Genomic DNA, 12555 nt, shown 5'->3' with positions numbered 1-12555 from the left:
CTTCGCCCCGCCCCAGCTTGCTCCCTCCCCTCGCCTCCGGGGCCTCGGCACGACCTCCCCGCAGCCGCCCGCCCTGTCCCGCCGACCGCGCTTCCCCGCTGCCCAAGCCCCGCCTCTCCAGGGCGGAAAGGCCTCGCCCCCAGGCCGAGTCCCGCTCCCCGCCGCGCCTCTCGGAGCAGGCCACGCCTCTACTTCAGCTTCCGGCTGGAGTGTCTCGGAAGTTGCTGGGGGAGCACCGGAAGTGCACTTGCGCGCGCGTGGTGGCCTAGAAGGACTTTGTTGCCGTGGTGATGGGGATAGCGTGTGGGATGGAGTCTCCTTCCGGAAAGCTGGGGAAGCCCCAGGGCCTGGTCAGGGCCTGGGTCGTGGGTGTGTGCGGCCTGTGTGCTGGGGAAGGTCGGCTGGGGTGGCCTCCGCGTGGCAGGTGTGAGGACGCGGCGCGCGGTGGGGGGACTGCACACCTCCGCGCTAGGAATCTGGGGAGGGAGGGAGGGGCGGTTAAAGAGCAGGTCTCAAGTTGTAAGTTTAATAATTTCAAATCCACGTTTATGACAAGTGAATTTGTTTTAATACTTCTGATTATGACAGACAAAATGTTGCTTTGACATAAGAACCAAAGTAAGTCAGGCTACATCTGTTTTTCCCAGTCAATGAAAGAGAAACCTTATTGAAGCCCCTGGGCCAAGAGGTTTGCGCAGAGGCCGCGTTTGGGCCTTATTGGACCTTCTTCTTAGGGCGTAGGTTGTTAGTGTGGCCACACTTCTGGCAGTGGACAGCACGGGGATGCAGGCGGGTATAACACTTGCGGCAGATCCTGTCGCAGTTGTACTTCTTGGCAAGCTGGTGGAGGGAGGGCTCAGTGATGCCGCCCTGCAGAAGAAGCACCAAGTGCAGAGTGGACTCTTGTTGTTTTAGTCTGAGAGAGTGCAGCTGTCTTCCAGCTGTTTGCCCGCAAAAATCAGACGCTGCTGGTCAGGTGGGATGCCCTCCTTGTCTTGGATTTTAGCTTTGACGTTTTCAGTGGTGTCACTGGGCTCGACCTCGAGTGCGATGGTCTTGCCGCAATGTCAGGCTCTTCACAAAGATCTGCATCTCTGCGTTTGCTGGGCAGGCTGCTCGGCTGCGCTGTTGAAGAGAAAGAGCACCTGTTCTTGATAAGCAACAGCCCAGCTGTTGAGTGGCCCCTGTGGGGGCTCATCAATAACATATGGAGACGCCACCATGGCAAGGGACATTTAGACTGCAAATACTGAGAGTTTGTAAGAACTAAAGAGTTTCGGTTTGGGTGATGCGACTCTAACCTAAAATCTCTCTGAAGACCCTTGGGGCATTCCCTCGTGTCCGGGCATTCCACCTCGACAGTGGTTTATAATAAATCACAGGGAACGATGGCAGCCTGCCTAGCATCACTGCAACGTTGCAGAATGCGAGATCAGTATATAAAAATTTATTTCTATACACTAGTTATGAATAACCTGAGAATAATTAAAATAATTCCATCTAGATAACATCAAAAATAACAAAATACTTAGGAATAAATTTAACAAAAGTGCAAGATGTGGGCACTGGATACTAAGGCATAGATATTAAAGATCAAAATAAATGAAATTATAGCAGTACTCCCTAAACTGGTGTACAGATTCAACACAATCTCTACCAAAATCCCAGCTGCCTTTTGTGCAGAAATTGACAAATCCAAAAGTTCACATGGAATGCAAGGGACCCAGAAAAGTCAAACCAATCTTGACCAAAATCGGAGGACTCACTTCCTGATATCAAGAGTCGCTACAAAGCTACATTAATCAAGACAGTGATACTGACATAAGACTACACATACAGATCAATGGAATGGAACTGACACCACAGAAATAAATCCTTAGATAGCCAGTTGATTTTCAACAAGGGTGCCAAGGCAATTTGATGGGGAAATCATCATCTTTCCAATAAATGGTGTAAGACAACTGGATAGCCACATACAAAAGAATAAAGTTGGATGCCTACTTAACAACATACACAAAAATTAACTCAAAATGATCATATACCTAATGTGAGAATTAAAAGTATAAAACTCCTAGAAGAAAACAAACATTTGTAACCTTAGAATGCTTTCTTTGATATGACACCAAAAGCACAAACAACAACATAAATTGGACTTACTATTTAAAACTTTTGTGCTGCAAATACCAAAGGGAAAAGTCAATCCACACAACGGGAGGAAATATTTTCATATTATATATCTGGTGAGGGTAGAGTTGGTTCCACAACTCTGTGAAGAACCACTATACCTTACATGAGTGAATCTTATGAGAGTGGTATGCCCACAAGGCTTTTTAACAGACATCCGAAGATGGACAGTGGTGACGGTTGCAAATGATGTGAATGTAATTGACGCCACCAAATGCTTAAACCTGGTTAAAATGAAAACATATGTATTTTACCACAATAGAGAATGTGAAACAATGTTTCAGTAAATTATTTGGGGGCGTTTGAGTCTTGTGCATTCGCTTGGAGTACTTTTCTGTTAACAAACTGCTTTTCACAAGCAAAGCAAACGTTTCGATGTCAGGAAAACATGACTGCCAAAATGACTAATTCGGGGCCTTTGTGCGGGCCTGAGTGGGACAAGCCGTGCCTTACAGGTGCCCTCCACTGCCCACCCCGCCTACGGGGCTAGCGGCGTCCTCTGTTCTGCGTTGCCCACTCCCCGGTCACGGTGGCACCGCGGTGAAGCCGGTCTCCAACGCCCTGGCGGGACAGGTAACCGGTCTGATACGGCGCGGCCCCCAGGTCCGCGGGGCAGCCCTCTCACAGCCGACTGGAAGCGACCACCGGGGGCGACCGCGGGACCAGCACAGACTCCCGACCCCGGGCGAGCGCGCGCACGGAGGACGCACGCACGGCGGGGGCGCGCACGCACACGTCGGCGCGCGTCCACGTCCGGGGGACGGCTGCGCGGGAATCCCTGTGTCGCCGGAGGTGCGTGCGGACACGGCGCGGAGCGGGGCCAGGTGGGGGCGGGGTCCTGGGCAGGGAGCGGGACCGCGGGGAGCCAGGTCCTGGGCGGATGTCCCGGGCGGGGGGCAGGCCCCGGTTGGGGGGGTCTGTGCGAGCCCCCGTCGGCCCCGCGTGCTGTGACCGAGCCGGGAAGAAGCTCGTCCACCGAGTCCCTCTCCCGCAGAGGCCGTTTCAGTCGCCAGGATGTCGTACATGCTCCCGCACTTGCACAACGGCTGGCAGGTGGACCAGGCCATCCTTTCGGAGGAAGACCGAGTGGTCGTCATCCGCTTTGGACACGACTGGGACCCCACGTGCATGAAAATGGACGAGGTTCTGTACAGTATAGCCGAAAAGGTAACGCGGCCCCTCCGCTTCACGTTAGGTCCCCTCGGCAGCTCGGTGTTCAATTTCTTTTGTTTTGCCAGTTGGCAGGAAAATGTAAAAGTGTTAAAAACAGTCGCCTAGCAAAGGGAAGACGCGGGCTTGGTACCCGGACAGATTCTTAGCCTGTGACGTGAAGGTGTGCTCCCTGGAATTGAATAGCGTATGTCTTTTTCTGGGAGGAGTTTCCATACATCTTCACATTTTAAAGAGGTTCACGATCTCTCTCCCTAAGTTAATGATTCCAAGTGATAGGGCGTTTTTCAGAATTGACATCTGTAGTGCCTTGAACAAAACGCATTTGCAGACTGGCAAGAGCTTGGAGCTTGCTTTAAATAGCTCAGTTTAAAAAGATTGCCCCTTTTAGGGGGTACTATTGTTATTTGTATTTTTAAAGCAGAACATTTGTTATTTGCATAGTAAATCCGGTTACTTTTCTTTTCATTGTCTTTTTTTTTATCTCATCATGCATCACGCTCTTTGTAAGTTACTTGGTTTATACCTTACAGTGATTTAAATGCAGAGAACAGTAGGAGAAAATATAATTGTGGTTTGTTAGAGCTAGCTTTCCTAATTTTAATATTACAGTGGATCGTCTGTGGCACTTGCTAGCCGTTAACAAGGGTGCAAGTTGTAAGACGCAATTGTATAATTCTTTTTTTATAATTTCCTCATGGCAATTTTAAGTCAACTTTGATTTGTTTTTTTTTTGCAATTGTAGCAAGAGCAAAAAGCAAATATGTTAGTGTGTTAACGAAATGATTAACATTCTATAAACGATTTGAGAGGTCATTCATTTAATAGAAAGTAAAAGTGGACGTATTGAAACCGTCTTTCATGGGACTAGGCGATGCTAATGTAGGCTGGGTTAGAATAACACCTTTGAGTGAATAGTAGCAGATGTAAGGCTATATTATATCTAGGAAGGGAAAACCTGTCTGACTTGCCACTGCTAATTTTTAGCGTGTCCACTCAGTAGGGAGGTGCGTGAGGCGGGGGTGGTGCATTGTGAGCGTCAGGCCGTTTTCCTGTGTAGCCATCACAAGTACCACTTGGAACACTTACCGTAGTGCACTGCAGGATTCTGATTCTGTCGGTCTGCTTCGAGGTCCAGAAATGGCATGTCTCAGAAGCTCCCCTGGGAACTGATGTGATCTTCAGATACCCCTCAACAGAGGTCAGGGTCAGGGTCAGGGTCAGGGTAGGAGTGCTGCAGTTATCAGCCACCCCGCTCCTTCCTCTTGGACACCAAGACGGAAGTACCTAGGGAACCAGGAGAGCCAGCTGTTCTCTCACCAAGGTCCTCCCAGTCAGGTCAGAGGTCACGAGTGAGGTGGGCCAGGGGGTCACTTATATGTCGCTTAAGCTGTGGAGGTCGTGCAGTCACTGCTGAATTTAGTGAAGACTCTGCTAAGCACTTTTCTCATAGATGCATCGTTAGCGTGTTGCCTTTGAAATAACTGAGGTTGTATGCCCTGGGTTCTACCTTGCAAGTGGTGGCTTACACACCAGGCGAAGTCCAGATCTTGCTGCCTTCAGTATGAGGCTAGGATGGCTGCAGACCTGAGGGTTGGTTGGCTCCTCATGTCTGAGTAAAACTCAGCATGATGCCTTTGGCTGGGAGGCAGATTCTCTGTATCAGTCAGGGTTAGGAATTAACCAGAGTTGTTCTCTAATCTCTCTGTGTCTGTCACAGACCAAATCGCTGTGCCGGTGGTGAGCACACTTGGCGTTGGCCCTGTTGATAAGGACCATTTAATTGGACTCACTTTGAATGTATATATGTGTATTGATGTTTTCTTTATTTTTAAGTATAGGAATGAAATATGAGTTTATAATTCTGGAAGCTCTTTTTGGGGAAGCTCAACAAGAATTTTTTGAAATCTAAGGTTTTAGTAAAAGAACAATTAAACTCTATTTAAAAATCTCCCTCTGCAGGAATAACAGATAAAGGGGGATCTTCCTCACCCTGTTACAAGCCCCTTTCAGTCCCCCAGCTGTTTTACCTGGAGTGAAAGTTCCAGTGTTGAGGCCAGACCTGATGGCACTGTCTTCTGGAAGGTGGAGTGGTGTCCGGATGCTCTGACAGTGCCCGCCCCTCCTTATGCTGGACTGGTTCTGAGCTGTTCTGAAACAGATAGCTTATGGGTTTTACAGATGTCTGCCGGCTGCTGGAGCCGCCGTAACAAATGACGCTTCCCGCTGCACAGTCGTTGTGAGTAGCCAGCTGCGAAGAGACCATCTCGCGCATCTGCAAGCTGCCGTTTTGTCACGGTGACTCACTGTTACCTGAATCCCACAATGAGTAAGAATAAATGGGACGTTTACTTTGTGTGTGTTAAAAAGCCCATTCAAACAGAGTCTAAACTACGCAGAACTGAAAGGATGTCGAGTCATGATTGTACGTTCTGATAAAATTGTATGTTTGTGGAACTCTGCGGGAATGGCTGGGGGCCATTCTTAAGTTCACATGAAGTTGGTTGAACCAGCAGAAGCTGAGGCTTTGTCAGTGCGGGGTCAGATAGGAAGCTGCAGAATGCCCCGTCTGGGCTCGCTGTGCACGTGTGCCTCTGGGAGTAAGAGCCTCGCGGCCAGCAGCGAGCTACGCGGGCGGTGGTCGCAGGTACAGACCGAGCTAGATTCTGCCACCTGCTACCCGTGTGGTCTTAAATGACTTGTCTCTTCACCTCGTTTTACTCATCTGTAGGACAGGGGTGCCAGTGCCTAACTCGCAGGGCAGTTCTGAGGATCCAGTTCCCGCAAAGCCTTCTGGGACACTTCCTGTCACGGAGCAAGTAGTGTATTCAGTAATATTAGCCGCCATTATTCTCTGCAAGAGTTGTTCTGAGTAGAACTAATCGGCATATGGTAGTTGTCGAAAATAAAGTTGTGCAGTTTTTTGGGTGCATTTGAAATGAATTGCCTAAAAACGTACTAATTAGCCCTTCAAATGTGCACAGTGCCAACCGACAGTCCAGAACATTTTCTTCTGCTTCTTGGGCGGTCCCTGGCTGGCAGAGGGGCCGCCGGGCAGGTCATCACTGACTTGCTTGTGGGATGTAGGCAACAGGGTTGGAAAGGATATTCACTGCTGTAGGCGATCGAAACAATACATGTTAAAAACAACTTGATAATAGAAAGGACATTTGTACGTATGGTTCTCGGTTTACAAAAATACTGTTTAACAACCAGTTAAAATTACTGCAAAAATAGTAGGCAAAATGTATTTTAAATGTGATCGACTTTTGCAAATAAGTCTTAAATACCGTTTAAAAAGATGACTCCCATGGGTAAATGGGCAAGGAACTGAAAAAGGATATTCCAGGGGTTAAGTAAACTTCAGAGAAATACATTGAAACACTGCGCTGTCGTTTTTCCCATGCAGTAAAGATGAAAAGGTGTTTAACCGTCTGGCGGTGGTGACGGTCACCTGCCTTTGGGAAGCAGCCTTCCAGGCAGGCGGAGCTTCTCAGCGGCAGAGCGTCACGCTCCCAGATCATCGGTGTAACTGATCACACGGTCCGAAACAGCCACAGTGTCCAGTGACATGGCCCACGGTGCTGACCGCGTAGTCGCAGCGCCCAGGAGGAGCCTGTCCCCTCGCCTGACCCTCACCCCAGCCCTCTCTCTGCACTTGGAAATTGGGATTTAAACTGCACACGTCCACCCTGCTGAGTGGGGTATTATTTGGACATTGAAAATGACTTTTTAAGAGCTTGGTCTAATAACGTGGGGTCCGTGGGGTCAGCTGGAAGGCCCTTTAGGGTTCCACTGGGCTGGCAGTCAGGTAGGTGTGTGAGTGTGTTCATACTATAACGTTAATGTCTTTTTAAATCGTAATAACTTCTACTCTGTGGGAAGTAGGAAGAGAAGATGCTTTTCTTAAGCAAGTGCCCCTGCGTGCTGACTTCAGATGTGGGCAGCCCTTAGAGACCAGCAAGGTCTCTTGGTCCCTTTTGCTGGAAACTGTTGTGCAGAGAGACGGGGCGGTGGGGGGGTGGGGGGTGGGGCTGCTTTGCCTAGCCCCCTGCACCTGAGTGGCTGTGGTGGCCTTGACATTGGCACTCAGAAGCCTCTCGTTTGACCAGGAGAGAGGGAAGTGGTTGCTGGGCAGACGCTGCGACACCGAGGTCCAGCAGGACCCCCCTTCCTTGCCTGGCTCCCGCAGGGGGTGTCCACACTCGATGCTTTCCATGGCCAGACTGCCACATGGTCTCGGCCCCACGCTGCCTGGCACCACCGCTGATGACCCCAGCGGTGGCTCTCAGGCCTCGCCTGATCTGACCCCTGTGGTGCTCGGCCCAGCTCCTGCCTCGGCCTCGAGCTGAGCCTTTGCCGGTGTGCCTCCCCGGCCGTCTCTTTCCTGCCCTCAGCCACAGCGTGGCATGGTCACTGGTGGGTGCAGATGGCAGAGGTGTCCAGCCAGCTCCATGCCAGTCACTGCCTGTGAGGGCCCTTCTGTGTTGCTGCTTGGTTTTTTCTGGTCGGTGTGTACGAAATCCAGCCCCTCAGCCACCCCTTCCTTTAAGGAAGGAACAGGCTTCTGGAGCCTGACAGGCCCAGCCTGCACCTCAGGCTCGTCTCCCACCTCCGAGCCCTCGTCAGCCGCTGCCCCCACACTGGTCGCCTTCCCTCTGTGCCTCTCTTGACACATGCGCTTCTCTCAGCCCGAGAAGTGTCCCCCCCACCTCCCCACAGCCCCTCGCCCCCTCCGGGCAGACTGATTCTTTCAGCGGTGGGGCTGCAGCCAGACCTGCTGGCGTCAGCTGTGGCACTTGCTCCCCCTGTGGCTTGGAGTCACCCCATCTGAGAGCCTCAGTTTCATCACACACAGAACAGCAGCGTCTCTGTTTAGTTAGGGCGTCGAAAGAGCTAGAACGCATGAGAAGTGCCCTGCACAGAGCGGATCCTCAGATGCTCATGACACCTGTCTCTGGTGACATGGGCACGTTCACTTCTTCCTATTGGGACACCGTCAGGCTGGGCCAGGGGCCACCCGGCTCCCGTGTGGCCTTGTCTGACAACTGGCTGCACTGCATGTGAGTCCATTCCGAGTGTCGGGGGTTAGGGCGTCAGTGGACCCTTGGGGCTGGAGGACACTGTTTAACTCACAACGTGTAAATTCAATAAGCTTTCTGGAAGGCATCGAGACAGTATGAGGAGCCTTTAAAATGTCATGTTCTATGTTCTAGAAATTCTGTTTTAGGAATTTATTTTTAGGAAATAATGAAGTATACACAAATTTAAGGGTAAGAATGTTCACAGGTGAATGATAGATGTTAATGAAAATGAATTATGTTCATTAAAATCAGAAAGAAAATAACAGAAGAATGGTAAAATAATGGCATAGCCATTTAACGAACTGTTATGTAACCATGAAATTGTTTTTGGACAGCATGTAATTTATATAAGAGAATGCTCGTAAGTAAAGCAGGATATAGAATATTGTAGCATAATCACTGTGATCACATTTTGTTAAAACAGTATAAACAGATTTTTTTATATATATACCAGAAAAAATGGGAAAGATATACTAAAAATACATTCATAGCAGTTAACTCTGTTGCAATTGACGGTGTTTTGATTTTTAGTTTTCTGAGTTTTCTTAATCTTCTCTGATGAACTTGCAATTAAAGAAAAAAAATTAAAGAAAATTTGTTACATACGATATTATTTGGGGTACTAGTCTGTTAGTAGAAGAGGTGGGGAATGTATGGCTGAATTCTAAAGGCATGTTTAAGGCAGCTGTTTAAAGCATGTCGTTAAGTAGTCGTCAGAGTTCAAGTTCATGCAGATTGTTACTGGATCCGCATGAGTAACATATCTGTGGACGTTTTCTGTAACCTGCTACATTTGTGTAGCCTGCTGTTCTGAAAAATGTTAGTGAGGCGCAAACAGCCGGTTTTTAGGACCCAGAGCCTCTTATTCCGTGTGCGAACTGTAATGGGAGGTGCTGGAGAGCAGGTTTACAAGCTGTTCTCTTACACACAGAGTGTTGTTTTTGTTTGTTAATTTGTTTTTACAGAATTAAACATTGATTTGCTATTTTAGGTTTTTTTTCAATCTTCTTTACTTTTAGGTTAAAAATTTTGCAGTTATTTATCTTGTGGATATTACAGAAGTACCTGACTTCAACAAAATGTATGAGTTATACGATCCGTGTACTGTCATGTTTTTCTTCAGGTATGTCCTCTTAAAGTTGTTATTTAAATTGAAATTATTGGCCTAGAAATTTAATGTGATCAAGATATCTTTAGATTGTTTACTTGGAAGGAAGTCAGTTTGTAGCGATAGCACATACAGTTTGTTTCACCAGACTGTGTGATCTTTTCAATAATTTTCAAAGTAACAATCCCAGTTTCAGTGTTTACTCAGTAACAAATTACCCTTTTGAAATAACTTTTTGGAACCGTAGACGTAGACAAAGTGTAGTTAAACGGAAGACTTTCTCATTGACATTTAAGTGACGTCTAAATGTAATCTGTTGATGAAAGTGACTGTTTTTAAGTAACTCACTTTAAAAATATGTCAGCGACTCTGTTTAGCGTCCTTTTCTGATACCCGAGAGGAAAACTTGAACTAAATTTCTTTGCTATTTATATATACAAGATGATTTTATTAGTGAAAACACCCTGTTGTGGACTCTAGTCAGTCGGTGTTGGCATGAAAAACAGAATTTCCCTCGTGTCTCTAGGTTAATTTGTATCCATGACTTATGGGCTTTGCAGCGAAGGGAAATGTGGGAACGGATTCTGGCCACGTACACAGGGCCTATGCGGGTGGCAGGTACGTTCGATGGTACTTATGTAATAAAGTTAGGTGACATCATGAGTAAAACATAATTCAGTTGTAGAGCTTCAGTTTGGAAGGAAATCATTTGACCTTGTACTTGTCACATCTGTTTCTGTTGCTGCAAACGCTGGTGAATAGCAGGATCAGAGCCTCTGTCGGAAAGGAAGGTCCGGGAGGCCCATGTGGGGGGCGTGTGTCAGCTTTGTATTCCGTGTGACACGCCAGCACGCGCTGAGTGCTGAGGACGGCACCACTCCCCAGCCGGACAGTTCCATGGGCTCTCGGGGTCTCAGGCCAGAGCCACAGGCGGGCCGAGCAGGGCAGCCGGTCAGGGTGGGGGTGATCCCCAGGACTCACTCAGGTTGTCGGCTGAATGCAGGGCCTCGCGGTCATGGGCCTGAGGCCTGCTGTCGCTGGGGCTCCTCTCTGCTCCTCAAGGTCCCCCTCCCCGTCCTGGAAGACCACCGGCAGGCTGAGTTCTTGTCACAGTCTCCCCAGTGTCCTTCCTGCTCTGCTTTGAGGGCCTGCGAGATTGGATCAGAGTCGCCCAGATGACCCGGGCTTGCCCCCTTACTTTAACGTCAGTCATTTGGTGACCGCAGGGACATCTGCCAATCTCTGTGAGGTTTAACAGAGCTGGTCACAGCCTTGTCTCATCCCTTCTCACTCCCTGAGTTTAGGGCAGGAAATCCTGGGGTTCTTTTGGGGTTCTGCCTCCCACAGTCTGCCCTTCACCTCCCGTCTGCAGAATCGTTCTGGGCAACCCACAAAACCCAGCTTCGTTCTGGGCAACCCACAAAACCTCTGCTGTGGCCCAGCTGTCCTGGCGTGCAGCGGGGCGTAGGAGGGCCAGAGGGCGTGGGGGTCTGGTCAGGGCTGAGATCACCGCCCTGGCCAGCCCCTCGCTGCCCTCGGGCAGGCTCCGCCCAGGTTTTCCCACCTTTTTCATGAAAGGCTTTTGCAGCTGGGTCCCTTCTCAGCCTGCTCCCTGCCAGCAGCATTCGGAGCCCCATCAGCGCATTTCATTGTGTCCTCTGTCCCTCTCAGCCCGAGGGCTGTGATTCTGCCCTGGTTGCCGGGGATGCCTCTGCTCGGCCATGGCTCCCTAGAGGACACTCCCGAGGCAGCTCCCCAGCCGTGACGAGTGGTCGGACCTGCAGATCTTCGGCAGGTCGCAGTGACGGACGCGTGGCCTCTTCTTTTCCTGTGCCCCGAGTTCAGCCATGTCCAGATTTCAGCACCCTTTGCCATCTGGAGAGGCTGAGAATTTATTTTTTTTCTGTCACCAGTTTGTAAACTGTCCTGTCTTTTCTCATTTCGCTGTAAGTGGGAAGAAGAAACCAGATAGCGCCTTCCAGACCTGGCTTGATGTTTCTCCAGCTTAACGTCCAAGTTTATCACTTACGACGTGTGCTTCCCACAAGCTGCAGGACATGGTGCCGCTGACAGTGTGCACTGCAGTGAGGACCTCTCTCCTCCGTGACTGCGATGCACTCTGTTTTCTCCCGGGCCCTCGCCAGAGGCGTTTCTGCTGCCAGGCTAGTCAAGGAGTGCAGGCCTTTTCCACCATGCTCCTCAAAACCCCAACTCCTTCAGGGGCGTCGCGAGGGCTTTCTCAGACCCTGCCTGCCCCTGAGGGGCAGAGGGCTGTGCTGGGGAGGGAGCTGCAGAAGGAAGTCGGGGCAGTGTGTTGGTGTCGTGGGCCTGGTGCCGCTCCCATGAGAGGTGGCGATCCGCCTCGTCCTGTCTCTGCCGCCCGGAATCCTGAGCCAAGCAGCGTCAGCGCTGGAGTTCACGCGTCCACCAGACACGTGTCTTGACTTCCACCAGGCCTTGTGGCCTGGTGCTGGGACGTCATCAGATAAGACAGGGTTCGCACTGTCACAGACCTTCACCTGATGGCCACTGCCACATGAGAGCAGTGCTCACAGAGACAGTCACCGGCCCAGACGGGGCGTGGGGAGGGCTCGCGGAGGCGGGGTGCCGTGCAGTGAGGCTCGGGTGAGCGTTGCACTCAGGGGCAAGTGTGGGGACCTGCAGGACTGAGCTGTGGTGGGGGCAGCGTGAGGGCCCAGGCTGTCCCGGAGGCTCAGGTTTGCTGCAGAAGAGACGTCAGGTTTGCCTGTGGGCCGCTCGCTCTGGTTGAAAGGAGGCCAAACAGGCTCCAGGACGCAGCGCCCCCTGGGGCTGTGGGCCAGTGTGGTGTGCGACCTTGCAGAAGTGACAGGTTCAGTGGACGAAAATCTGCAGCCCGCCAGGAAGGGTCATGGGCAGGCACAGCTAGGGCCACAGCTCTGCTTTATGGAGCACGCGCGTGAGAAGTAGCCTTTTGAGAGACACGTTTGTAAAGAATCATCTTTCCTAACAAATCCAGGGTACCCTATT

At 50.3% G+C, this 12555-nt stretch overlaps 1 protein-coding gene and 1 pseudogene across 4 annotated transcripts in view; one reads left to right on the top strand and one right to left on the bottom strand.

The window, feature by feature from the left end:
• Positions 1-509: 509 nt before the first annotated feature.
• Positions 510-1424, bottom strand: LOC102882401 (annotated as a pseudogene).
• A 1448-nt stretch (positions 1425-2872) lies between these two features.
• The window catches only part of TXNL4A (thioredoxin like 4A), a 10742-nt gene continuing 1059 nt past the window's right edge, over positions 2873-12555 (top strand). The window contains exons 1-5 of one of the 4 annotated variants that reach the window (XM_015590838.2): positions 2873-2976; positions 3179-3351; positions 9458-9561; positions 10073-10164; positions 11498-12079. In XM_015590838.2, the coding sequence (XP_015446324.1) occupies positions 3199-3351; positions 9458-9561; positions 10073-10164; positions 11498-11616 (468 nt within the window). In that variant the 5' untranslated portion in view covers positions 2873-2976; positions 3179-3198 and the 3' untranslated portion in view covers positions 11617-12079. Of the gene's footprint in view, positions 3009-3178; positions 3352-9457; positions 9562-10072; positions 10165-11497; positions 12080-12555 lie in introns of those variants that run through there. The other 3 variants (XM_015590837.2, XM_025048136.1, XM_025048135.1) reach the window with 3 other exon arrangements.

This window comes from Pteropus alecto, unplaced genomic scaffold, assembly GCF_000325575.1.
Source record: "Pteropus alecto unplaced genomic scaffold, ASM32557v1 scaffold14, whole genome shotgun sequence".
NCBI classification, from domain to species: Eukaryota; Metazoa; Chordata; class Mammalia; order Chiroptera; family Pteropodidae; genus Pteropus; species Pteropus alecto.
The sequence above is the reverse complement of the archived record's forward strand: the minus strand, read 5'-3'. Positions and strand labels throughout refer to the sequence as shown.